We start from the raw sequence: 27,741 nt of genomic DNA on the forward strand, positions 1-27,741 counted from the left end.
GCCAAAAAAAAAAAAAAAAGAAAAGAAAAAAAGTGACAAGCAAAGTCAGCCTGTTATCATCCCTGTTCTATCGGTAAATGAAACAATGCTTCTGAATGCCTAAAGATAATCCCACGGGCAGATAGTAATTTTACAGCCAGGTTTAGATCTAATAATACGCTTGCAGCTTATATGAGATCCGTGATGTCACTTTCTCTCATCCCGGCGGTTAGTGCTGCAGATGTCATTTTAATTATGTATTAGCTTTCTGTGGTCAGTCAGATGATTTCAGTCCTGGATAGTCTCCTCATTTGGCTTATGTACAAAAACATTTAGTGCTTGTACTTTAGAAATGTTAATATGTTACATTTATTCATGGATTCAAATTATTGTAAAATGCTTTTCCCAGTATTTACAGAAAAAGCAAAGTATCCCTTGCTCAGAAATAGCACAAATTTAATGCATCACTTACTTAGCCTCTACTTTGAAGACTTTAGTAGGATTTAGGTGTTCAAACACCTTATCCTGATTATCTGCACACACTTAAATTTTCCCCTTAAGGCAAAACATTTCCAAAACAGGGTATACCATTTATTTCGGTACATGATAATGTAACATATTTTCATTTAATAATCTGATATGCAAATCATCAGATTCATCATTATTCTTGCAACAGTTTTTTTATCAAGTTATAGTTCTTGGATATTTGGATGCTTACCAGTCTGTTTCAAATGGATGATCTCTAAAAGAAAGTCTTTCATGTTGCTCAAAGTTGAGGCTCCTTTTTAAGAGTATGCCAGGTAAAATGGAGTCCCCTTCACATAAGGGAGGCCAAAATCTCATTTTTAATGTGTAGCAATAAAAGCAATCAGGATGTAGCATTTTAAGATGTTGCAAAAGAGTAACTAATCTTTGCAAGTCATGAGAGAGATGTCTGAAAGGTTCACGGTTTTCAAAATATGTGGCCTTTCATAATGGAGAGTTTGTAGAGCCAACGGGCTCTTCTGGCATCTCCTGATTTTTCCAGTTGCACTGTTTGCTGTGAATGCATAATTCAAGGTCATCGATCTGTGCTGGGGAGGCAGTGACCTGGTCATGTTCTTGATGATGATCAGCAGTTTCTTGGTGGTCCCAAGGCAATTTGAAATGAGGGGGTAGCAAATCCCAGATACATCCGCTGGCACCTCAGTTGGTGATTGTGTCAGTGGGGCTAATGAGCAGGAGACTTAGACTACTGTGGCAGCTCCAGAAGAAGCAGAAGGCAGAGTGGGAGAAGAGGGAGGAGGCTGCACTGCCATTAACCATGAAGGAGGCTCTATGGTGATGCTGGAGATGGCACAGCTATCCATTTTTCCTCACTTCTGGCCTCATCCCCTGCTCCTGACAGATCACTTTGCCGGGCGCCGATAGGTAGCATAGTTGGCACTGCTGTCTCCGTGTTGCCAACAAGCTCAGGCACAAGGAATTCCTGGTGGATGGAGATCCATGAGTTTTCCATTGTCAGCTATGGGCATAGCAAAAAACAAAACAAAACAAAACAAAAAAACAAAAAAAACAAACCACAAACTAAAAAGAATGAGTGGGGCAGGAAACAATTTTGAGAAAATCTGATACTATTTAAATGCTTGCAAAGGAGAGATAACTGCCCTTTCACTGCCAGATAGGAATGGTAACATGCTCTAAAGAAGTGATATTTTTTAATATCTTTCTGGAAAATGATGGCATGGTTACAGCCTTAATCTCAAAACCACTGAGTCCCAGGGAGTAACGTGCAATGAGCTTCCCTAAATGGTTTACCTAAGGGGAAGAGGGACATGAGTGTGTGTACCTGCATTCAGGAGGATAAGGGACAATATGAAAACCTAATTACTGTGGCACTCTGTTCTTTTTGCTTCCGACCTTACCAGTTCCCTGGAGTTTTTCCTTTCCATGAACTAATGAACTATTTTATTCAAGAGCAGCTCGAAATGAGTTGAGCAGAGGTAATCCTTCGGAAAAAGTCTGATCCTGTCCTTGTCAGGGGAAAACTATACAATTACTAAGAAAACTTAGTTAGAAATTTGCTAAATTCTGTGTACATTCCAGGAGCTGTGTGTGTTTTTGAACTGTGGAAAATGCAGTACAGATGTTGAAAAGTAAATATTTTTCTAAGGAAACAGCAGATGGGAGGATTAGACACCTTCTAATAGTGTGCAGTTTTCCTGCCTTTGTAGAAATCTAAGCACAACTTGTTTATATTTGAAAGAAGATGGTGTCCATTTAAGGATAGACACTGTATGGCAGCATTAAATAATCCATTTTTATTGATTAATAAAGTCAGTAAAACAAAGGATCATCCTGATCCTTTTGTTTTTCTTAGCCTGTAGGAGGGACGTGTTGATTCAGTTCCACTGGGTTGTTCTCATGAACTGATCATGTCATTTATGCACAGTCTTGGTGATGAAGAAACGTGAAGTGGCCTCACAAGGGAGGTAAAGGGGTAAATGTGTGTCTTAAACATACAGAGGGGATTTGTGCTAAATCTGGGGTTGCAACCTAAATGTCAAACCTGTGCAAGTGTATTTTTTCTCTGGAAAAAATGTTGAAAATCTTTTACACATTAAATGGTTCTAAGAGGATAAGAAGTGGCACAGCGTTAAAAAGAGTTTTATTTATTCAGATCCTTTTAAAAATCCAGCCCCTACTACTTGCTTGTAGAAATCTGTTCCTTCCTTCTCTAACTGTAAGAAAAATCTCTTTGCGGGGGACAATGAGGGGGAAAAATATACTGAATTTTATAGCTTGCCTCAGATTTCGTAAGTAGACTTCTAAACTGCAATCCCTCAAAACCTCAGAGAGAGAGATGAGCTTGAAATCCCTATCATTTTTGGGTCACTAGTTGAAATTTCTCAGTCAGCCTGCTGTTATCCTTCCCGAGTTTAATTACTGGCCTAGGAAACGTGATCCTTTGGTTCACGGCATCAACTGCGGTGCCTTCATCGTGAAATGCAGTCCTGCAGTCGCTCTTCTCAGGAGAGATGAAGACTGGAATAAGTGAGGATGGTCTTTCTCGCCTCCCCAAGGTGCGTTGGCAGGGAAGCAGGCAGAGTTTTGCGTTCCTGGCCCAGCACACCTGTCACTTCAATACTTTAGGAGCATTGGCATTGCAAGAAGATAGCAAATCTCCACTGGGTCACCTGCTGCCTGCCAACATGCGCGGATCTGCTTGCTATTGCTGCCCATTTGCTGCCTTTCTGCTGCCTTGCCTGCTATGGATCAGAGTGTTTTACTGACCCTGGGAAGGAAACAGACAGGCAGGGGATATAATGTATATATCACACAGAATCACACATAATGGTTAAGGTTAATGGTTAAGGTTGGAAGGGACCTCTAGAGATCATCTAGTCCAACCCACCTGCTCCAGCGGGGACACATAGAGCACGTGGCACAAGGTGGCATCCAGGCAGGTTTTGAAGATCTTCAGAGAAGGAGACTCCACAGCCTCTCTGGGCAGCCTGTTCCAGGGCTCTGTCACCCTCCCAGTAAAGAAGTTCTTCCTCATATGGAGATGGAACTTACTGGGTTTTAATTTGTAAGCATTACCCCTTGTTCTGTCACTGGCCACCACTGAGAAGAGTTTGGCCCCATCCTCCCTACATTCATCCCTCAGGTACTTGTATGTGTTGATCAGATCTCCTCTCAAACTTCTCTAGGCTAAACAGGCTGAACTCAATTAGTCTTTCCTTATAAATTGTCTGCCCCAGTCCTCATATATTTTCCTTATATATTGTCTGCCCTCGTATATTGTTTGCCCCAGTCCAGGAAGTCTTCTAGGCAGAACCAGAGCTAAAAAATCTGACATCTTGGGAGGCTCGTCCCCTGTCTCCATCTCACCACACTTCCTTTTGCTCTTTCCCAGCTACTGCTGTGTCTCCTCAGTTCTTTTTCAAGGTACAGTAGGAGTAATGTCCCTATTTGATATTTCACATATTCCCCAGCCATCTGTATGGGCTTGGGACTGCCATCATGCACCTGAGCAATCTCATTGGTTTCTTGGAGCCCTGCTCACATGCTTCAGATAGATTGCAAAAACATAGACTTGTGCCAAGGGTCTGAGGTAAATGTGAAAGCCCAGGGTGTCCATACTGTCTAGGGTGTTGAAACTTTGGGTTATCCAAGTTGCTGGGAATGATCTTGCAGAAAGTACTGCAAAAACGTGAATATCGATGCAGAAGAAGTTAACCTCACTTTGTAAGAGGTGGATGGCACTCGGGGAAGCTGGAGCTATTCCAGAGGGCTTTTTAAAAAATGGTATCTTAACCCCTTTCGTGGGCAGAAGGAGGGAAGTTCAGGTGCACCCCATGGCAGCTTTAATCCACAGGAGGTCATTGGGTGATCCGAGTACCTCCAGGGTTGTGGAGAGGAAGGACTTCTGTCAATAGGTTTTGCAGGGATCTTCCTCCTGTTCTCACCAGCCAGTGCTGGAACTGCATATGGACATAGGACTTCTCCAGTATGAGAAAAACGAAGATGTAATCGAGAAAGCTTTTTAGTGTTGAAAAAAGGCTTTTTCATTCAGAGTAAAATAAATAAATCCACATGCTCAATTGTTGGCAATACCAAGGGCTTTAATGATCAATTGTAATTGCATTGATGCAGTACAGTTGGTTACTTAAAATATAGTTTATCAAAAATGCAAGCTGAAAGGTGAAAACTTTAGGACTTTACTAGCATTTTCAATAAAATTTATCTGAAAAAAGTGTAGGAGAAAAAAGTTAAATGCTAGAATTGTCTTTTTTCAAACAAGTTGTCTTGTGGGAGAGAGCAAAAGTCCTCCTTTTCTTCTGGCCAACTCTGCCTACATCTTCTTGTAGGTGTTGGTTGCTGTGGTTGTACTGGTACTGTCTTTTTCCTAGTCTTAATATTGGAGGGTATGCCTTGGTCACGGCTCTGTTTGTTGTTGTTGTTTTGGGGATATTTTTGTGTGTGTGTGTGTCTATAAAAATGAAGAGACCAAGAGCTCATTATTCTTGAGGGTGAATCCAGCAACCGTTGGTCTGTGTCACTGAGCTTTGTGGTGGCTTGGCCAGTGCAAGCAGAACAGGGAGGAAGGAGAAGCCATAAAGATGGTGCTTTTTCCTTATGAAGCCCTGTGTTTCTTGCCTCTCATCTTCATACTACCCTTGGCTGCCGCCTCACAAATGTTTGCTTCGCCCTGCCAGGCTTCCCAGAGTCCCTGCACGAGGGGACTCTGTGCTTGTTACCCAGAGAGAAGTTCAAATGTTGAAAATCCTGTTTATGCCTGTGGTAATTCCCTGTAGGCAATAACGTCAGTGCTGGCCACTTGTCCCAGCCTGATCCTGTGCTAGTAATGAGTATTCGCAGCATGCATTTCAATGTCTGATTAAATCTTTCTGAAAGGCCATCTGTTTGAGGAGGATGAGGCATAGGGTTTTATACTTTTTATACCTAGTTCTCAGTGCTGCTGTTTCATGACCTTAGACATAAAGTTTGTTCCTTGATTAGTAAGTGTCTCTCCTGATATTGCAATCAGAGAAAATAATTGGATCAAGGCTGTCGCAACCTGTTGGTTCATTGTACGTGTTTGGGGAAGTGTTCCTGGGTATTGAGTTACAAAAGTTAAACATACCTGATGTGACTTCACTATGTCCATGGCTGAGAAAAAGGTACATCTTTTCTGGGAAGGGAATAAAGCATCTCCAGCTGATTTTTATTTCTAGCACTTGGGGCAGAATCTGAAGTAGTCATATGTCTGTTGATGCATGCCAAGTGAGAAAGTGATCTGGTCCTTCTGTTGAATGTTCTCACCTGTGCACAATATCCAGCCCAAGCAGTGGTACGACATTCTTCCGGAGTCGTTTTCCCACAGCTTGGAAGCAGTGTTTCCCTTTGTGATTCCTTCAGCATAAAGGAAATCATCTTCAACATATCTTTTCCAATTTTCTTTCTTTTGCTTTCCTTCATGTTATGGTACCAGTACTCATCCCTTTGCCTGAAAGGAACATTTCTCACTCTAAATCTGCCTCCATTTCTTCCAGCTCCCTTTTCTTTTCTAACTTCTCTTCCTTGGAAGTCCTCATCTCTTCTGTATATTACCCCCTGGGTTTTCTTCCTCGTAAGTTTTTTCAGAATATCCTACTTTACATCTTTACATCACTGAAGGCTATCCCTTCTTCCTGCTTAGTCTGTGGTCTGGTCTTCATCCAGACTGTGGGTTTTTCAAACAGTGAAGACGGGAAATATTGCCATAAAGCAAAATCACCTTTGTTAAGATTAGTTGACTGCATAGGAGGGTGATGACCTTTGATGCTAAGCTGCAATGTAGCCTCTAATCTTATTTTACATAACTTTTTTTTTTTTTTGTAGTTTGCTCGTGATCTAAGTCTAAGGAATCTGTTGATTAGGAGCTGAGAGTTTTAAGTATGTAATAGCGAATGTGTTTTACATTGTTCTTCAGAGGCATGTTTGGGTATTTTCCCTCTAAAGATAGACTTTCTCTCTGATATAAGTAGAACAAGAGAGTAGCATATAAATTCTAAAAAAAAAAAAAAAAGAAAAAAGAAAAAGATTTACTGACCTAGCTGCAATAACAGAGCTTTCCCTTTCTCTGCTGATTTTACCATTTTGCAGTTTTGTCTTTCATATTTCATATTTTATTCTTTTATCTATCATTAGTTCACCTTTCTTCATCCCTGACTTGGTCCCAGAACCATGAGGGGAACTGCAGCACCTATGGTCTTACTGGATTGATCTTCAAACTTGTCTCTGTTAGTGTCCCCGTGTTTCTATTTGCTTATAGTAACCTCTCTCAGACATGCATTCTGCCTTCTTTTTGCAATAGAGCGTGACCTTTTCTGAAGCGGTTATAAAAAAAAACTGTTGCATGACATTTCATTCTAGTTGAACCACCCTGGTCATTTGTTGGAATATTTTGTTCTCTGGAGATCTTTTTTACCTTGATCTATTTCAACTGCTGGTATCTACTAACACTCCTTTGATGTTTCACCCTTTTCTGCCCAGTTACCTTAGCAGATCCATACTTCTACAGCCCATCCTGCCAACAAGAAAACAGTTTATGTGGTCAGTGTTTTGATGCCGAGTGCATGGCGTTGCTTTCCTTTTGATTCTGGTGGCAGGTTACTCTCATCATCTGCGTACATGGAGAAGACCGACTTTGCCACCATGCCCTTACTGCCCTGAGGGCCTCCTCTCCTTCCCCCAGGAGCAAGCAGGGCTGCAGGTCCTTGGAAGGCCCCAGCTCTTCATGCTCGTGCCTGGATTGTGAGGATAATTTGGTATTAGAGTTGCCTGTTATGGGATATGACAGGTTCCGTGTCCCTGCAAGCCGTAAGGAGAGGCTTTCAAAAAAGTGCCCTCAAGGCCGGGTGGCTGCTGGGGGCAGGATGCACTGCTGCTCTGCCTGTGATGTGCTCGAGATCTGCCTGAGGGATGGTGCCATTGCTCTTCCTCCCCCAGAGATGCCTAGAAATTCGGGACCTGCACCAGCCACCCTTTCCCATCTTCATGCCCTGTGACTGTGCAGGGCAGTGGTGAACCCATGCTGGCCTCCACTTTCCTCAGAGTAGCCACCCTTCAATGTTTCCTTCTCCCTCTAGGATAATCAAGAGGTAGCTAAAATCTAGAGAGACGGAGACTAGAGGGGAGCTGAGTGCCTCCTTTCTCGCTTCTGCTGAAATATACACTTTTTAATAATGTACTCTCAATTAAAAACGTACCAATTAAAACGGGCTTTTTAGCGGGTCTCTGGGGAGAGGGAGCCATAATTCACATTAAAATGTAAAGCTTCAGAAGCAGGGAGAGCTAGGTGCATTGCAAGTGCCCAAATATTCCGTGATTTTAATTACAATGGAAACTTGATAAATTGCTTTGTGCCACAATCTATTATTAACAGCTTAATGAATATCACTGCTGCCTGTTTTAAATGGCTCCACAGTGAAAACTGTTGTCAGTATTTCAGTTTCAACGCTGTTTTTTAGCATGTGTGCAGCTCGGCCCTTTAGAAAGGGGAAGAGGGTGAGTGTCTGTGGCTCAGCTTAGGGTCTGGTGCTGCAGGACTCTCTGGGGTGTATGCTCAGGAGCAAAGGGAAGTCCCAGCCCATGATCAAGCACACTGGGGAGCTTGCTTTGGGTGAGCAAAGTGTGTGTTGGTTCAAATATTCTCTTTTTAGTTAACCAAAAAAGCTGATTTGAAGTGTATTGAGGAATTTGGTAAGTCCTTTTGGAGCCCTGAAATGCAAACTGTGAGTTTGCAGAGCTTAGAGCAGGGTCAAAGCATTTATCTTTTTTTTTTTTTTTTTTCATATTTGATTATTCCTCATTGTGCTAACTTGGGATGATCTGTGAAATATCTATTTATATGTTACATATTTTGTTATATTGCATATATGATATACACTTGTAGACAGGTACATTTTTATCTGTTTCCAAGCAGTTTAATATTTCAAGGAACAATGTTGTTCTTATAATTGTTCCTTACACTTATAACACTATAACACTTAAACTTATAAGTGTACTTGTAACTGTTGTTCTTATTTTTGATGCTACGAGCAGGTATAGTGGGTTATAGCGGTGGTGGCTCTTCCAGCACCCCGCTGAAGTGCTAAGCAGGAGGGATTTAAACAGTCATGGTCACTCAAGGAGAGTTATACGATATGGTGAATGTCCTGTTTTCACTTGTTCGTGTGGTCTGGGCTGAGGGTCATGAGGGTCACTCACAGGTGTTTGGCAAGACCTTAGGGAGATGAAAGGTGGGTCTCCAGGCTCAGAACCACCCCTCTGATCAGGAGAAATCACAATTGCACAGGTGAGATGAGCACCATTTGTCTGAGCGTAATTCACGTCTCTGGTTTTGCTGTTGTTATTATTATTCCTGTTATGTTTTTCTGAAAAAAAAAAGAGCCTACTCACTTTTCCGCATCTCAGAAATGTCAGGGTTGTTCATAACAAGATTAACTTGCACCATGCTACGTTTTACCAGTTACACGGATCTTGATACCAATAATTACATGTAGGATTTTTTTAATTCCTTGTTTAAAAAAAGTTAACAGAGAAGGCAATGATGCTGCAAGGTGCTTAAGTTTTGCTCAGCCAGGAACCTCCGAGAAGTGGGAGATGCCCCCACATCCAAGGGGAGGAAGACGGCTGTTAAGGATCTTGTATTTCTGCAGTTGTGTTTTTAGAGCTGGACTTCAGGAAGGATTTGAGACCACAGTGCGGGCTGTTGCTTTTCACGCATCTCTGTAGCAGCGGAGGACAACATGACATAAAAATATAAAATGTCTTTGGGTTTTTCTTCCTTTTGTTCTTTCATTCTTGCACGTGTGCTGCTTCTGCATGTTTACCAGTGTGCGCAAAATGCCTGTATTTGCAAGGTAATGGATGTGTAAATATTAGAAAGTCGTCCTGAAACTCTCGAAAGGAGAGAAGAGGAAGAAAAGCTCCCTGCTACCAAGGAGCCATCTATTGGATAAACCTCATAACTGAGCCGAGCGTCCCTGCGCTGCAGCGCAGAGCACCGTTTGTCACCGGTCACTGCGGAGGTGCAAATCATCTCCTTCCCAACGCCGCTTCCACCCCCTGCCTTAGAAGCCGGGTCTCCTTCCTGCATGGAAGTGGGGATTCCCGTCGAGAGGTGGTTTATGTGCTGCGGGAAAAATCCCGTTGAACACAGCCGGCGTGTCAGAGCGAATCTCCCCGGAGAGCGCGGGCGCTGGCGGGCGGCTCGGCCAGCAGCGGCACTGCCCGCCGCGGCTGAGAGCGGCTCTCGGAGAGGTGACAGTCAGGACAAGGGCTGCTTTCCTGTTAGTAATGGAGAACATTGATGACATTGCTAGCGCTGTACTTTTTCATGACAACAAATATACTTGGTTAGTTAAAAGATGAGGATTTTTTAGTTGCTCAGACTTACTTAGGGCCCACACAATCCGGTGGGGTACTCCTTTCCCCAGAATATGTGCAATATGTGTGTAACAGTGCAAAAAGAGAGGCTCTTCAGCCATGGGAAGAGACAACAGAGGTGACCTCCCAGGATGGGCCCCAAACATCTCTGTGGCTCCCTGGCTGAGTAGTGGGGCTTTGCAAGCATGTTGAGGAGAGCAAGGGAGCGGGAAGAGCAAAGAATAAAGAAGTGATCGTTAGATTCCTCTGCATTTCTTGCATGTCAAGTGATCGCTAGATGTTAATTGGATATTAAAATTAAGCTAATACAACTATAATCTGTGGGAAATAAACAGGGGACAGCAAGCTGCTTGCAACAGCAGCCTTTAGTCAGCAGTTTGGATCAGCAGAGGGTCAAGCTCCTGGTCGTCAGGCTCTTATCCTCAAACCCTCCCTTCCTGCATCCTCCCTTCCTCCTGCAGAATGATGAGGAGCGGGCAGAGGGTCAGCTGGCTTCCTGGGAGGCCCGATAAGCCCTGGGAGAGGACGTGCACAGGGGTTGCAGCAGGGTGGCCAGCCCTGCATTGACGTGGGAGCGGGTGCCCGGCGCGGGAGCGTGTGGGGAGCCCAGGCTGGAGCTGCCCCCCATCCCCACTGGCCGGTTACTTCTTCTCTTGCCGCATTCGTGTGCTGTCTGTTCTGACAACCTCCCTCCTGTGCTTCCAAGCAGGAAATGGCACCTTCGTTTAGGGCGCCAAAGCTTGTGTGCGCATGGCAGGAGAGGTTGTGCTATTGCACACACCAAATGCAGTTTATATCTTCGTGCTATGATACAGCTAGGAGGTCTCAGTCACGCTCAAAGTGTTATTAGGCTAAATGTTTCGCAAATATAAAACAGTGGGCTCCAGTTTGCCATTGTTTGCTTACGTGCATCTTGCTCACTGAGATGCAGGGCTGGGGAAAGCTGGAGGAGGCTTCCCAGGCCCGGTATTTTTCGGAGGGAGCCGTGCAGGTTGCGCTGTGGTGCCGCGTGCCGTGGAGCTGCCCGCCGGCTGCCACGCGGTGCCGGGCGCTTCCCTGCCCTTCAGCCAGGTCTCCTGGAGGAATTTACGGCTTCTGCTGGATGCCCAGCCAACTCCCTATTGAAAGGAACCTTCCCTGTTCCCTGGAAAGGACTCTGAGTTCCTTTGGGGCTGTCTTCTGCCATTGCCTGGCAATCTTCTGACTTTATACTGAAGTTGAATGACTGCCGGTTCTCCAGGCACACCGCAGCTTTCTCTCTGGATATGCAAAATTAAACATTAAGAATAGGCGTGCAGCATGCTTTCTGTCTTCCAAGTTATCCACCACCACCCATTTACTACCGAAGTACATCCAAGAGGATAGCTTTACAAAAGGCAAGTGGTACCGTCTGCTCTTTCCCTCCCTCCCTTCCTTCCTAGCCATAAAGACCTATGTAAAAGTTGCCTCAAGTAGAAAATATCTCTTTGTTCTCTTTCCACTGATTAACAATTAGATATGAAATTCAAATCTGTTTTCATCCTTGAACTATGTGAGAACACCTTGAGGAGGAGGCAGTTGTTCTTCAAGATGTGGGCCCTTCAGTGCCGCTTGCAGCAATTCAGGTTGGGGGCAGGTGGGTCCCTAACAAAAAAAATATTTTTAATAAGTCCACAACTGCCCTAGTTTAAGGTCAAATCAGACTTGTCCATGTAAGTATAGATTATCAGCACTGTTGCATTTACTGTGCTTTGTGGAGACCAAGTGCAAGTTTGAGAAACAGCATGAAGATGTAAACCAAATTAGAAATTTGGTGTGCCCAAAACCCAGGTGAGGCCACAGAGCCTTGAGCACCAGGGTTTGTTCTAGCGTCTCAAAGCTTCGGCTTTGTATAACATGAGCAAAGCTGATTTTGCAGTCTGCACTCCTGTTGGTGATGGTGGTGGCGATGGGCTAGTCTGCTTGGGGAGGCTGTGGGAACCTTGACTTTGGGTGGGTTGTTAACAGCGGGTTGGGTGAACGGCTGCCGTGGAGCTTTGGTTGATCCTGCCTTGTGGCAGGGGGGTGGAGAAGGTAACGAGCCAAGTGCCTCCCGGGCCTCACCTTCCCTGATGTGGTGCGTTCTGCCTTAAACTCTTTGAGTCTGTGTAAATCTATTTTCATCCTAGGTCTTAAAGGGCTTTCTGAGATCATCATTAGCTTTTCCTCATGGGGGTTTGTGAGATTTGATGCGCGTTGTACTGATCTTACAGATGGAGAGGCTCAGGCAGTTATAACTGGATTTCAAAGGCAAAAGATGGTAGCACAACTCTTAAGCATCCTGGCTCTCATGGAGGTCAGTGTTTAAACCACGAAGTCATTCAGCCGCTCTGTGGATTTAGTGAGTGACAAACTTGGCCAATAAAATCCAGGTTATATTTGGATTTACACTTATTCTCAATTGGTTTGCCTTCTCTCTTCTCTCTCATTTATTTCCTTTATTTTTTCTGTTCCTCTTTGTTTGTTTAGGGCATTGCTCACACCTAGAAGCTAAATTTTGTGTATAATCATGTCCACTCTTCGGGCAATTTCAACCATTTGCTTACCTACCTGCCCCTTCTGGACTCGGCTCAGCATTTCATGTGACAGTTTTGCTGCACTGTTGTAGGGGCACTTTTTTGTGTTTTTATTCTTTTTTTTTTTCTTCAGTACTCCGTCACTTCACTGAAATGGAATGAAAACCTCACATAGGAGTTTAGTAATGTATTTGAAAATCTCAGTTCAAGACAAAAGTTTTACAAAACCTTCCCAGGCAAGTCTCACTACTAACATTAAGATCAGACTTTCCAAGTGGCCTTCATTTGTTTTTTAAATTAAAAAGCAACTTTTCCAAGTTGCTTCAAATTCACTCAGGTTTTTAATGCATGTTATACTGCTTAGTAAGGCATGCTTGCCCTCAGATGTTCAGCTCATTTACAATAAAAACATTACAGCAGTTCGACCAGCTGATGTTAATAAATGCAAACAAAACATTTTCTTTTTCCCTGCCAGACTACAAGCCTCTAAGCTACTCTAAAGCAATGGCTGTCAGTTCATCACACTCTGGGTCTTTGCAGAGTTGAGAGTCCTCCGCTGCGAGCACCATGCCCTCAACCTTCAGACACACAAATTTGTGGGCTGTCAGCCCTGGCCTCCCACTTAAGTCCAATTTCTGAGTTCACACACAAGGCAAAGGAGAGGTGTCTCTGAAATACTCAGGGGTTGGATATCCTTGCAGAAAGGCTGCCTTTATTGTGATTTCATTGAGAAACCAAATGAAACGTGCTAGTGTTAATGGGAGGTTGGATTTGACCATTTCCTGACCATTTGGCAAAATGACAGTTTTAGTAGGACTGCATTTTGTGCTTCTTTTTAGAAGGAGCTGGGTAGCTATCGTAGTGCTTTGGTGATAACTTTGGGGTGACTTAAGCTGGTCCCAACGTGGGTACTAAATCCAACTTACAAAAAGTGACCTGGATATAAACTAATATAGCAATTCTGTTATGAGATTATAGGAAATTGAAATGATATTTCAGCGAGGGAGGGAACTTTAATCTAGTTAGATACAGATTCTGAAGCTTAGCTTCCACCTTTCTGAATTATTGTCCAAGCATTTAAGAAAGGCTAGGAGGATGTGTACAGCTTTCTGTGTGTGATACTACAGCCTCATGTGTGTGTGACTTCCAGACCTCATCAAATACCTACAGAATATCAGCAAATTGTGTTTTCCAGTTTGTCTCATTGCTCCATCTGTGAGTTTCTGTCATAGTTCTGGGCTCTCTTGAGCCCAAAATGAAGACTCAACTACCAAATTGATAGAAAATTTAAGTTAATTTTGTAGAAATGCCTTGCACATCAAATCACAGCCTTAGGAACAGAAATTCCAATGGCTGTGAATTTGGTAGTTTTCCCTAAGTAATTTTTCACTTCATTTTGCAGCAAATTTGCATGACTCAGTCTCCAGTTTCAAAATATGACCCCAGTGTCCCCTGTATCCTGAAACCAGTAGCGAATTTATCAAAAAGTCATCCGGCACGTTTTATTTAGCTACAAAAATGCAGCTCGCCTTTTGGGATGGAAAGAGCTGGAGACAACCCTCATCCCCCCAAGACCCTTGCCCCCTGTGCGAAGAGTCGTGGTACATCAGGCATGTGAGCTGCATGTCTCTATTCTTTTGACAGTCGCAAAACTTAAAGGCAATGATTTAAGAAGGGGTGATGGATACCGCTGGGTTGGCCTTCCCCAGGATAGCACGCAGCTATTCTTCCAGTACGAAGCACAGAGCTTGTTACAGTTCGGTGCAGAATGATTTCTCTGTGTGGCCAGGTGATGTTTAAGGAGACTAATGAGAGAAATGATACAGCCCAGAACCCGGGTGTCAGGAAATATATTGCAAGGTGTCTATCTCGGGGAAGCTGAAAGCGGGACTTGTCCTATTAAATATTTCAAAGGGAGTGTCTGTCTCGCTAGCAAGTTAGACATGTGCCCTGTCCCACACTCCATTCAAATTACCATTTTTCCAATAGCAGCTTTCCATTCAACTTTCAGGGGCCTAATGATAGGCTCTGCGTTGGACAGGGGCAAAACAAGAGTCCATCTCTTTGGCTCGCTGCTCTTTTGAAGAGGGAGCTTGTTTCTGAGGCCATTGTAAGATAACTGTGCAAGTGTCAGAGGACAGGATGGAGGCTATTATGGGCTTCTACTTTTCGTAAGGAAAATCAAACACGTCCCTGGTGGAAAAAGAAAGCCATCCAGCAGCTGTATGTGCTGACCAGTGAAGGTTTTTGTGCAGTGACACCCTCTGTACCTGGTCTGTTGTCAAACTAGAAGAGCTGATTTTTTTTTCTACTGTCAACCTAGGGAAAGAAAAACCCTGTGAATTTTCGTGAGGTACCTTTTCCTCATTTCCAGCACTTAAGAATCCAATTATATTTGGTTTTATGCCGGTGTTTGCCTCTGTTGTCACTGTTAGTTTTCTGAGTTGGAGTTATTTTTCTATCCTGATGGTGCGGAAGAAAAATATGTTTCATTATGACTGGTTATAACCCTGGAAATCTTTTCTCTTGCTTGGGTTGATGACATTTTTTTATGTTGCATTCTATACTGATGCCTAAAGTGAAGTAGATGAACCATAAGGAGGAAAAACTTTGCTAAAATATAACTCCCAGCACTGTGTAAAATTATCTTGAACGAAGCTTGTATCGTTCTAATTTTATGCTTTTATTTTTACCCCCTTTCAAGTAGATTTTACAAATGGATGTTGTTTTTATAAGCATTGTTTATGGAACTATTGCTTTTAGCAACCTCTGCTCACCTGTGAACAAACTGCCTAGAGCAGATAAGTTGTTTTTAGTTAGGGTGACCTTATAAACAGATTCTGTAACAAGAAAAGCTTTTAAATTCCTAACCAAATATATTACGTGAGTAATAAAAAGAGCTCCTTAAAATGGCCACAGAGGCATTTCGGAGCACATTCTTGGGAATATTCACTTGTGTGAGTATTCATTCAGTTTGCTATCATCAAAAAATTCTCATGAATGAAATTTTCTTTATTAGTCATTGTGATTATTACTATGCTATCATAGGAATAATCAGATGCTTTGTATGAGGCCAGGACCTGATTTTGCTTAGAGCTGAGGAAACATCGTAAAGGGTCTCCAGAGAACGTATTGCCCCAATATAGGACCAGACTCAGATCACAACTGGGGACTGCAGACCCTCGGAGAGCAATGTGTTTGCTTGCAAGAGCATTCCCAACTAGAGAAGGATGAATTCAGAATACTGTACTGTAGTGCTGCAGTGCTCAGCCATTTGAACTATTCCAAATGTTATACTGTTTGAACTATACTGTATTACAGCAGTACAACTGCACTGAATATGAATGCAATTACAGTGTTATAAAGGTAATTTATATCATGATGAGTAATCTTACAGATAAAAGGGAACAGCTCTGCAGATGCAGTTCATTACAATACTGGCATAGTGCATCTACACAATAATGGACACAATAGAGCTGGGCTGCTTTTTAAAAAATAAAACCAAATATCTCTATCAGGAAGGTCCCTCAATTGTGGGACATGCCTAAGAGCTGGATTCCCAGTTACGTAATACATAGACTCCCAGACTGTATGTTCAATTAGCCTGTGAATAAAGCCCTTCCTGGAAATGGTAATTTTTTTTTTTTAGCCCTGCACAGTTAACTATGCAAAAAGTCTTGTTTCCTCTGCTCTGAAGGAAAATAAAAGAGCCAAGATATCCTGTTGAAGTGGAGGAGAATGACTGTGGCGAGGCACCTGAGATTTTTGCCTTGCTCTGTCTATTAGAAGTGAGAGACCAAGGAAGTATGGCCTATTTTGGCTGTGGAAATCGTTCCTAAGTTTAGGCTCAAGGACGTGTATGCAGAGCTGGGACTCAATCCCTGAGCAGTGTCTTTGCTGCTGGGGACGTGAGCACCTATCCCGTGCCTTGGGGGAGTTGCGTGGGGACCGGGCAGTCTGCAGCGTCCTTCGGGGAGCGTCGGCAGCGCTGGCTGCTCTGTGGAGCGCTGGTTCCTCAGGGGTGCCAGGGCACAGGATGCACTGTGTGCACGGATACACGGTGCACAACGTACGTGTGGGAAATGCCAAGCTCCTGTGGGGCAGCGGGAGGGCGGGAGGAGTGCCGACGTCCTGGAGCTGCTACAGAGGCAAGGAGCTAATCCCGGGTGTTACTCGAGCCTCGAGATTACTGTGGCTTTCTGGTTTTAGCTGGGTAAGAACTGTTTGTTGCAGCAGAGCTAAGCACGGGGCATTCAATAGTTCTCTCTTTTTTCTCCTTTTCTCACTGCTCTCTTTCTCCATGTCACATGGAAAACATTATCTGATAAAGTCCTTTGACATTTGCAATTAATTACTTCTTCCTCACCTTATCCTTTTTTTCTGTCTTTTCCTTTTTCTTCTTTATCTCTCTATCATCAGATCCAAGAAATCATTCAAATATTTTCCTTTTAAGAGACAAACGCAGTTTTGCAGCATTAGGTTCTTTTGAAGAAAGACTTGATCCCTTCTTTTGTCCATCCCAGTGCAGCAGTTGTCATGTTCTTGCACTGCAGTCACTTGTAAGTCCTTGAGCTATCATGCATTCTGTTGGTATTTGAGGAATTGAAAATCAATCACATAGTCTTATGGCTTAGGTTCAGCAAAATTCTATTATGCCCACTCCCAAAGTCAATTCAAACCTTTGGGGTCATATTTCAAAGCCTAATCAAGCTTGCTGTCCAGACTGGTTTTGAGTCAACTCACTCTTGTCCATAGGTCTGTTTTTAAGGTTTTTTTTTTTTTTTTTTTTCCAGAAACTAGCACAAAAGAAAGCAACTTTCATAACAGTAGAACTATTTAGTGGGCATTTTGCAAAGAAAAGCCATCCAAACAGGTCATATCATAAAGGAAAATACTTATTGTTGCAATGTGTTTCTGCAAATATGTTAATAAAAGCTGTCTTTACAGGAGAATATCTTTAACTATACTTCCCAGTAAATGAGCCCCAATTTGATGAGGTCACTTTCTAGGCCTGTCTCATTAACCTGATACAAAAGTTATTGTTGATGCAAACATAAACCTAGGTGGCAAGTATTATACCTGGGAGCAGACAGAAATGGTGCCTCCAGATAGCAGATATGCCAAAAATGGTGGAAAAAATGAGCTAAGGAAGAGTTTTAGCACCTCTGTTAGTTGTATACATGTGGAATACACCCCAATCCAGTCACTTCCAGCAGGTGCCAAGTACTGACCCTCAGGATGAAAGAGGCTCTGTATGGAGCTGACCATCAGCAAGCCTCAGTGAAAATAGAGTTATGCAATGGAGGTAGCTTAACCCCATTCCTCTGGGAAGCAAGTAGTGTGGGGCAGTTCTTACTAATAACATTTCCAGCTGATTTAGGGGGACAGCGCTGAGAGCCCTTGTTGTTCATTGGGAGGCTGGTGGCCATTCTGTGGTAGCAGGCAGACAGTGTAAATAGGAGACATCTCTCTCTCCCCTTCCTGCCATGGGAAAAGGCACTGCTGTGTTCCTGTTCCTCATGCTTCTCCTCATCCCCTGTTCTGCAGAGGCGCAGGGATTTTCTCCAGTGCATGCTGGACTCCCGCAACGCTGCCGCTTCCCTGGAAGCCGAGTGTTTGGATGTGATGAGCCCAGCTGCCGCTTCCAGCCGCCACGGGGCACCTCTTGTGGGCAAGGCCTCATCTGAGAAGATTCAAAAGATGATAACGGAGGACGAGATCGCAGGCCAAGCTTTTCTCTTCCTGATTGCTGGCTACGAGACCACCACTAGCACACTGTCATTCGCCACTTACTTGCTAGCCACCAACCCAGAGTGCCAGGAGAAGGTGCTTCGGGAGGTTGATGACTTCTCGGCCAAGCACGTGAGTATGGTGCACTGGTGCAAAGCTTCATGCGTGGAGCAAAGCAATGTGAATATTATCTGCTGCGCCCTACTTGTCTCAGTTGTGCATGCACAGTGTATGAATATTTTACTAATATTTTTCACATCATTACCCTAGCTCTCCCTTTTTTAAGGGCAACTTTCCTCATGCCTGCACTTAATTTTGATCAAGAGTCAGGCTGGGCCCGATGTGGCTTTGAAGAGAATCACATTCCATCTTTGCTGATGGCTTTCTTCATTCTAATATGTTATTCTGTCAAACTGGATTATGCAACAGAACACCTGATTAAAATGGGGATTTTTTTTTTTCAGTCAAAAATTCAAAATCGATCATTATTGTCCAGTTTTATTGGAAACTTAAATGATATCACTTTACAGCATCTGAAGAGGTGGCCCGGAAACTTGATTATAGCGAAACTTTAATCTTTACAAAATACTTTACATTATTGAAACAAAGCAAATGTGGCCAGGCTCTAAAACTGCACATTTCTGTTTTTCTCTCTTGTACAGTTACTTTTGTTGCTGTTGTAGCCAATTTTATTTTCTGATCTTTGTAAGCACGTGAGCAGAGTCGTTATTAAACATAAATTACATAGTTTTGCTTAAAATATTCATATTTTATTTTTCCTTCAGGAACAGAATGTATACTTAAAATCACAGATACCTAATTCTCTTATACTCTTTTCAAATGACTCCTCCTTCACTCTCTATTTATCAAAGCCAGTCTTATATTTATGTTTCTTGGAAAACTATTGACTTATATACCTAGCACACAGCACAGCAGCCATTCTTCTACTCCCACATTCTCTGCACAAGTTGTTAGCTACGAGAGTTCAGCTGTAGTGTCTTTATCTTTTTCTTCTTTCTGAATTTCTTATAACGGATCACGAGGCTAATAGGAGAAAAATCTCACAAGGGATGGCTGCCTTGCAAGATTTTAGCTGCTGGACTTGCATGCTGAAATCTTTGGCTGTATAGTTTTGGAGGTTTCATACATTTTATGCATTCCATGCTCTGTGTTGTACTTACAGAACAAGAAAAGAGTAGCTTAATTACCTGTTTTGCTGGTGAGATCAAATTCTTAACTATGCAAAAGAGTGCACATTTAAAATCTCCCAATTTCTTCCCTTGTGTTTTGGCAAATGTAAAGCCTAGGATTTGTGTATGCAGAAAATGTGTCATCTTTTGTCTTATATGAAGATGTTTTGAGTGGTCGTTCTCCTTCAATGATTCCTCTTGCTCTGAGGGTGTAGATAGGCAATAGTGCTGGAGCTTATGCCTGGAGCAATCTGATCCACAGAGCTTTTTTGCAGCGCATGCTTCATACCTCTGGTGTGAGTTAACTCAGTACAATGAAGCCATTGATGCCTTATTCTCTAATTTATAAGGTTTGGGTTATAATCCTAGGTAACTGTTAGCACTGCAACGCTCCAGCTGCAGTGCATTTACTTGTTTCACTCAAGTACAGCAGACCTAATTCTGCCCCCCTGTCCGGTTAATTTGGTTGACGTTCTCAGGAATTGCAAAACTGTGAAAGTGCAGCTTGGCCAGAAGTATGTGCAATTTACTAGTTAGCACTAGTGGCAATTACACGTAGAAATCCCAGTTCTGCAGCCCTTAGGAAAGCGTGTTTCGTGTCCCTTCCACGTACTGAAAACTGGCAGCTTCAGAAGGTAAAATGAAATTGTTGGGAGAGGAATCGAATACGACGGGAATACAATGTTATTCATATACATGGTCTGTCGATAAATAAATGAAATAAATAGTATATTTTTCCATATAAGTGGTTAGAAAGCAGACGAGCTCCGTCTGCCCTGAAAGCTGTTATTAGCTGACTGATTATTTATAGACATTTCATATAGGGAGATCATCTATCTGGCAATGACCACATTAACAAGTGGTGTCGTCCCGTGGGTGCGAACTAGCAAATCTGGAGCAGCTGGTACTGAGGACTAGTGGGTCCGTGTTGTGCACGTTTTAGGAGAGTTTACTTTGGCTCCTGGGCTGCTCCTGTGGGCCAACTTCTCCTTAACTGGAATATACCCACTGATCTAGTCTTGCTTAAAGGAGACCTGGCTGGGCACTCCAAGACCATGACCTGCTTTGTCAGCATACTCCTGGTCAGGGCTAGGGCGCTATGCTGTATACGGTCTGAGCTATCACTCACTATTAGCAGTATTTCAGTAACAATCTGATGCAAATGGGCAATGCTTGGCTGTGCTGGTTTTCAAATAGGGTTATTTTTCTAATAATTTTGGCCTTCTCAGTGTCTGGAAGAGGTTGTAGACGTAGAAACACTTGTGACAGAGCACCAAAATGAGTGATTTTTTTTCCAGCTTGGCTTCATACACATTCATAAACAGGATTGGCCCAGAGACGTCATCCCAAACCATCCTGTCCTGTGCAATATGGATTGGAATCACCTTTCAGAGCAGTTCCCCATACTTGTAGCAGTTTTGTGGTTTAGCTGAGGATGATACGCATATGGCCAGGGAGAAGAGGGAGAAAAGGATAACTGACTATCATCTACTCTCTTTGATAACAGTAAATCTGTGTTTCCAACATGCACCTCCCCTCCTCCAAAGATTTCTTGTTATAAGCAGTTTATGATTTGGAGCCCACTCCAGAATCAGGAAAAGGACGCAGCAGCTCAGTCCCCTAAGTGACTGTAATTAACTACATTTAGCCCAGAAATTAAGATCTATGTGAATGGTTTGCAAGTTACAGGAGCAGAAGCTATTTTAAAACAGGGAATATATAGATGCGATGTTCATTTGTCATGCAAGGGAGAGGAAGGGAGGGCGGTCTAGCAGCTACAGGCTCACAGTTAGTTACTGAGTCAGTTGCTGAGAAATTTGATTAGGTTAGAGCTTATGCTCAGCACATCAGTTTTGCTCTTATCAAGGTGCTTTTGAATTTTCAGGAAATGCTTTAGAAGGCCAAAATATGGAGAATGGAACAGTTGGATTGTTTTGACAAGTGGTGGAAGACTGCTTTGATTTGCAGATATGCAAGGGTTAAACACTATACCATTTCCAGCCAAATTCATACTCAGGTAATTATAACTACTAATGCTCTCCACCACCTCCTCCTTCCTTCCCCCAGCGATTTCAGTTGCCTCACGCTGCATGTTTTATTGCCCTAATCTGTGGTGCAGAGCTGTGGTCTGATCTTACAGCAGCTGCTGTGTTTCATCCCGGAGACTGCTGTACTTTGGACAGAGTGATTTATGTGGAGATAGATCTAGTTTATACACTCATTTACTAAAGTTTATAAAGACATGTGGGAGCCATCTGAGCAAAAGGTGCTGTAAATGACAGGGCCGGTCTTTCTGGCACACAAGTCCAAAACTCAAAGCACAGTGACCTTGTGATGACAGCAAGGAGAGCAAGGTTGGTATAACTGGGCACAGAAGAGCGTTTTGGTGGCTCTAGGCTTCCTACCTGAGGATGCCCCTGAGTTTGCTCTTATCTTCATCAGTCTTGCTTACACAGTGATGACCGTAGCAGTGGGAAGAAGGAGAAGGAGTCACGCACTGCCGTGGTGGAGATTCCTGAGCTCTTTTCATACCAGCGGCTGAGAAAATACCAGGTGTATTGAGTTTGGAGATGATCTAGGTGGCCCAATCTCTGAGGGCTGTAAGGGCCTTGGGGAGGGTCTCTAGTGTGAGCAGTGATGAATCATCCTTGCAGATGTGTAAAGGTGAGTGTGGCAGCATGGTTCAGGGGGTAGCACACTGATCTGAGATACTAGGAGCTCTGTTACTACTTCTCTGTTGGACTCTGGCTGACTTTGGGCAATTTGTTTCAGCTCTCCATAAAATGAACACAGTGTTTCTAGACACCTGAAAAAAGTACTAATGAAAGGTAGATACTACTCTTTTACATGTGGAATAGTAATGATACTTTAGCTCTTTATATGGCACTTTCCATGCATATTATGGCTGGTTCTGACTAGTAAGGGATGATAGTAGTAGTAGTAATTTCTACGTGTGAGTCCCAGTTCCTGCTGCAGCTGCAGTGAGAAAGACAGGCTTGCGCATAATTCCTCCAAAGGAGGGACTGAGGTTAAATTCATAGATCCTGTGATGAGACCCTCTTTGTGAGTCCTTCATGGGGGTGTAATATATGTACGCTATGGAAGACCATCCACCAGCAATAAGTTGTTGACATTTGCTGCAAGCTTGTTGCTGGCTGCTTTGATACAGTGAAGGTGAAGGCAAAATAAACAGGATTGAAAGAGGAGCTAGTGATGCCTACATGTGTGTGTGCATTTTTTTTTTTTAAGAAGTATTGCTTTCTGCAGGGGCCACCAATCTGGGCCTAGGACAGGGAGAAGGGTCAAATCTCAGTGGGGTGTGCGTTGCCACAACATGTTTGGTGTTAGCAGAGGTATGATGATTTACATTAGTTGAGAAACTGGCCTTGAATTTATATAAACCAGTAAAAGAGGACAAGAAAAAAAAAGAGTTGCTGTTCCAAGGGCCAGATTATTTTATAGTGCTTGTGACTAACCATCCCAAAGCTCCTAGAGACTGTACCGTTGTGAAAAGAGATGTCTTTATCCACACTAACCACATGATAAGGATACACATCCGTGGTCTTCATCCTGCGCCAGGTTGCTACAAGGAACTTTTAGAGATCTATTTCACAAGTAGTTTGTGCACTTCTGACTTGGTTGAAAATCGGGGGTGTTGTGGCTTGTTTTGTCCTTAGCAAAAGCATAGCGAGCCCGCAGCTTATGCTGCATCCGAACAGATGGACTCTTCCTTCAGAGCCCTGCGGCGCTCTGGGCTGCTCTCTGTGGTTTGTCCTGAGCCACTTACAGAAGTGTTGTCAAGCATATGGGAATGAAAAATTGCTGCATCTTCCATGCTGGGGATTCCCTTGGTAAGAAATCTGTCTGTCTTGCCCCTCTTCTCACTTCAGCATTTAAATGTCTCCCAGCCTCCCTTTCACTTCCGTCCTCTTAAGTATGAGTCACAATTATAAATGATTTTGTTGTTTTTGTTGTTGTTTTACTGAACTATTCAATTTTAGGCAGGAAGCACAGTGGCACAAAATAGATTGCAAAACCATGGGTGACCAGCAATCTAACTTCTCATAAGAAATTATTTGTTTCCTTAGATGAAATGTTGTAAGTGGCTATGTATGTGCTGCTAACCTGTTATAAAGTGATCTGACCAGATTAAACCACTGAAATGAAGTTGTTATTTTCTCGAGGGAGAGAAAGCAAGAATACTTCAGGGCAGCTAAGAAGTGCAAAATGTGCCTCCCTGTAATGAAGAAATGCATGCTTGAAGGTGCCAAGCATGGAGATATCTGGAGCAAAGAACATCCTGAATTCTAATCTCAACTTCAAAAATAATTTACTGCTTATCCTTGGCGAAAGACATCTGTGTCTTGCATTAACATATGGGAAGACTCGATACTTGCAAGTTTTGTTTATTAGCTCATATCTAGATAAACCTTTTATTGCTAACAGAGCTAGGTGCAACAGGTCTGTGAAAGGCTTAATGCTACTTACAGATTTGCTCAAACTCTTGAGAAACATATTGCCTCACAAATAGGCCAGGCTGCACAGTGCTAGGCAGGAGAGGTCTGGAGAAGCTCAGGCAGAGGAGCAGCTCACTCATTCCTGCTGCCAGTGCCTACAAACGCTTCCAGGACCGCAAGCAAAGGTGGAGGAGAGTGCAGGAGTCAGGAGGAGTAAAAAGTGAATGCCGAAGCACTTCTGAAGTAAACAGATGAAAGGGCAGCTATTACTGTAAAATATTAATTGAAGACTTCAAGATCAGCTGGGTTTTCCATTCTAGTTTTTAAATGCCACGTGCAGCCTTTGTTTCTCCATTAAGCAGGAGTAGCAGAGGTCGTCTCTGGGGTTGGGTGGCAGGGTCGTGGGGCCACAAGTCACAAAAATACTCAAGAAAAGTCAAAGGCAAGAGGGAGCTGTAGCAGGCCCCGGCTTTTGCTGTGACACTGCTTGAAGGCCAACAGTGTGAGGAGGATTTGCCACACATCCAGTTGTGCTGGATGTTCATAGAGAAATATAACAGCTCCAGAATGCTTTATTGCACATGTAATGGATAGGGAAAGGAAATATACCCCCTTTGCAGATAAGGATAGGGAAACATGGTTTGCCCAAACTGCATACCAGAGTCATAGATTTAACTCCGATCTTTCCCTAGAAGATTTTCCTTGTTTCCTGAGATAACCATGTGTTGATATGGGCCTTAGGAACATTGAGGTGTAGAAGAATGAAGAGTCCCAGTAAGTCTCTGCTCCATCCAATTTCCTCTTGGCAAAAAACGCTAGTGCGACTATTCAGTGCTGCTGCAGCTTACCAATATTGTCACCGCTGGCTGTAGCCCATAAATGGGATGTAAAGGAACAACAAAGTCCTGAGATAAGAGCTTGCTTTTTAAATGGAAGTTTGGAGGACTTTCTCTAATGGAAAGAAATCTTCCCATTGCCATAAGTATTTGCTCTTCTGTTGCTCCAAAGTCTAGGCGTATTTTTAATATGCTTAACTGAACATGTTGGCCAGGTAGTGGTTAAACTGCTTGCCGGCGGTCTTGAACGATGCCCACCCAAAGTCGTGCCATGCCACTGTTCCATCTGTGAAGAGGTTCAGCTCCGCGCCGTCGCAACGGCTGCGTGTGGCCAGGCGGAACCGCACGGTGCACAGGCCCCTCTTTTGTGATTTACGGCCTTGGTGCTGTAATTTATCAAATATCCTGGGTGTGGCTAGTTGCTCTTCTGGGATAAAGTGACTTCAGTGGAGCCACGCTAGTTTGCGCTGGCTTATGAACCTGTCCTTCCTGTTGACAAACTCCTTTACTAATAATAATTCTGCAGTCTAACGGGAAGATGTCTTGTTGCAAGGTCATATTTGGCCTTTCCAAAGGTTTTGCTTCTCATAAGATATGCAGAGAGCAGTGAGAGGAAGAGTCATTTTTATGGTGTCATTTTGCCTAATCAAATTTTTTTTTATAAGCTGTTTAAGCAGAGAATCTCCTTGATAGCACAGAATGCTTTCTCTGAGCATTAGTGAAAATGAGAGGTGAAAGTCAGAGCGATGACACTGTCAGGGAATTACCCACAACAATTTGCATGAATTTGGTGCCTTTCATGCGGTATCTCAAGGCGCTGTGCTCTTAGAAGCTTGCAACTACAGAGACTAAGCTTCACTAAGCAAATATTGCTGGTGGTAGGGGCTTGCATTTATCAAGGGAGCCTGAATTGTAAATAGACTTTGGAGGAGGAAAGAAAAAAAAAAGATTTCCATAGATGAGAGCTATTGCACATGTATATACATGCACAAAACATACAAAAACTGTAAGCACAAGCAACTTTGTATCACATAACTGTTTACTGTGTTAAAGGAAACAGCTCTCTTTGATTTCTTTATTTGTGCAAGGAAATGATGTTGCAGAGCCTCACATCATTCACAAGTGTCATTTGTCAGCACTCAGCTTTATTGTTTAAAAAAAAAAAGGAAAGAAAAGAAGAAGCTTTTAAGCATGTAGAGACTGGCTGCTGTTGGGTTATATTTCTGTATTTCTTCATACAATTGCTGTATGTTTGAAATCAGATAATTGTCTTTTGTCTCATGATACTTTCTGTGCATGACTGTCGGATCAAATGAAGAGAATAAGGCCTTCCCTACATTTCCCTCCTTCTCTTAGTGTATGGAATCTAGGATTTGAGTGCTACCTTTGGACTCGAGGAAACCAGAGTCACTTTTTTGGGCAAGGGTTATTTTGGTCCCTGATGCTTCCTAACATCCAGCCATTTGAAGGGACGCTGGGGCTCTGGCCTTTGGCCTCTCTCGTGGCTGCAGCTCTGCTGCATAAGAAGATCCAGCCCCATGAAGTGCTTGCCTTGTGTTCCCCGGCTTGGACACAAGCTTGTTCGCAGACCTAAATACTGAGGAAGAAGCACCCAGGGAGGAGAAACTTGGGCTCAGCTTGCTCGCCATACCAGCGCGTAGCTCTGTACGTGGGTGGTGCAAGAGTGTCCAGGCTCCTTCATGGTGCCAGGCGGAGGAGCCGTCTGAGAGGCTTTTCCAAAAGATTCCCATTGCCACTCAGACCTTAGGGAAGCTGTGACTCAGAGGCAGCCACAGGCACCTGTTGGCAGAAGTACGGGCTAGTGGATACTGTGCCAGGAGCCACGTGGGGCAATTGCTTTTTCTTAGCAGGTTTAAGTAGCTCTCTCGCTGTATCTAGAGGTCTCTGGTCTCAATGGGCATATATTGAAAATAAATACTTTCCAAAGATTCAGGCTATTTATCACATGGAAGGAGTTGCATCAGTCAGCTGCATCTCCAGGAGATTCCTGGAGAAGAATCTTTCAGAAAGGAATCTTTTAGAAATGTTTTGGCCTTATTTTTTTCAAAAAAAAAAAGCCCGTGACATTTGGTCTTGTCCACTTTCCTTGACTTTTCCAAGAACTCAACCAAATAGGCAATCTGGATATGGAAAAATGAAAAAAAAAAAAAAATCTGAGGACATCCCTTTGACATCTGACAACTGGTGATTATGTGAGGTTTGAAAGGATGAGTTATTGAGATGGTTAATGTACCCACATTTCAAGCGGAGATTTCTAGCAATATATTTTCTGACATTACTGGGGTTTTTGGTACCTCTTCGCCAAAGACAGACAGACTTCTATTTTTTTTTTTATTTGTTCAGTTCAAGCTTATCAGTTTTTGGCCCATGAAGTCTAATTTATCTTTTGCTTGCAATGTCACGTGTTGCTCAGTAACTCTATCTTATTGCTATTCCTGAGCAAAACTCAGTCTCAGATAATGTATACTAGGCACATATTCATTTTCACCTATGAATTTTCTTGGTATTTTGCCATCATCATAATTGACCTACTATCGTTGCTACAAGGTTCATGCTAAAGATTTTTTTTTTTCTAGTGACATGGAACATTTAATGATGAACATCATAACAATACAGTACTTTAGATGTGATTAGACAGATTTGTAAAGAGACAGTAAGGGAGGGATGCATCTTCCCCATCTTTCTGTTTTCTTCTGCCCTTTCATTCAAGGCTTTTCTGGGAGGAAAGATCATATTTGCTTTTAAACTAGGGAAACATATCACAGCTGATTAAAGAACCGATTACAGTTTTCATCAGGATCTGTATCCCAGTTGCTCTTACGTACCATTCTGGACATTACAGGACAATCTACATGCTGCTGCCAGGGACACAGAACCAGTTCCTGCCAGTACCGATGTTAATCAATGCTAATTAGCAGTCCCAGTGCAGTGCTCCTTGAACACATGTAGGTAACATTATTGACAAAGTAGAGGACAATTCCTGGCAGCGGAGGTAGATCAAATTTTGCACTGGGCAATTGGGCCTTGCAGAAGCAAGGAGATAAGATCAAGACAGAATAAATAATCTCCTCCTCGT

General features: G+C 43.1%; 1 protein-coding gene across 1 annotated transcript in view; it reads left to right on the forward strand.

The window, feature by feature from the left end:
* The window catches only part of TBXAS1 (thromboxane A synthase 1), a 209,737-nt gene that overhangs the window by 131,636 nt on the left and 50,360 nt on the right, over positions 1-27,741 (forward strand). The window contains exon 9 of the mRNA XM_088521625.1: positions 17,979-18,293. Coding sequence (XP_088377751.1) covers positions 17,979-18,293 — 315 coding nt within the window. The remainder of the gene's footprint in view (positions 1-17,978; positions 18,294-27,741) is intronic.

The sequence above is a fragment of the Tinamus guttatus genome, unplaced genomic scaffold, assembly GCF_059628265.1.
Source record: "Tinamus guttatus ecotype Peru unplaced genomic scaffold, ASM5962826v1 Tinamus_guttatus_pri_ptg000125l, whole genome shotgun sequence".
Lineage (NCBI taxonomy): Eukaryota > Metazoa > Chordata > Aves > Tinamiformes > Tinamidae > Tinamus > Tinamus guttatus.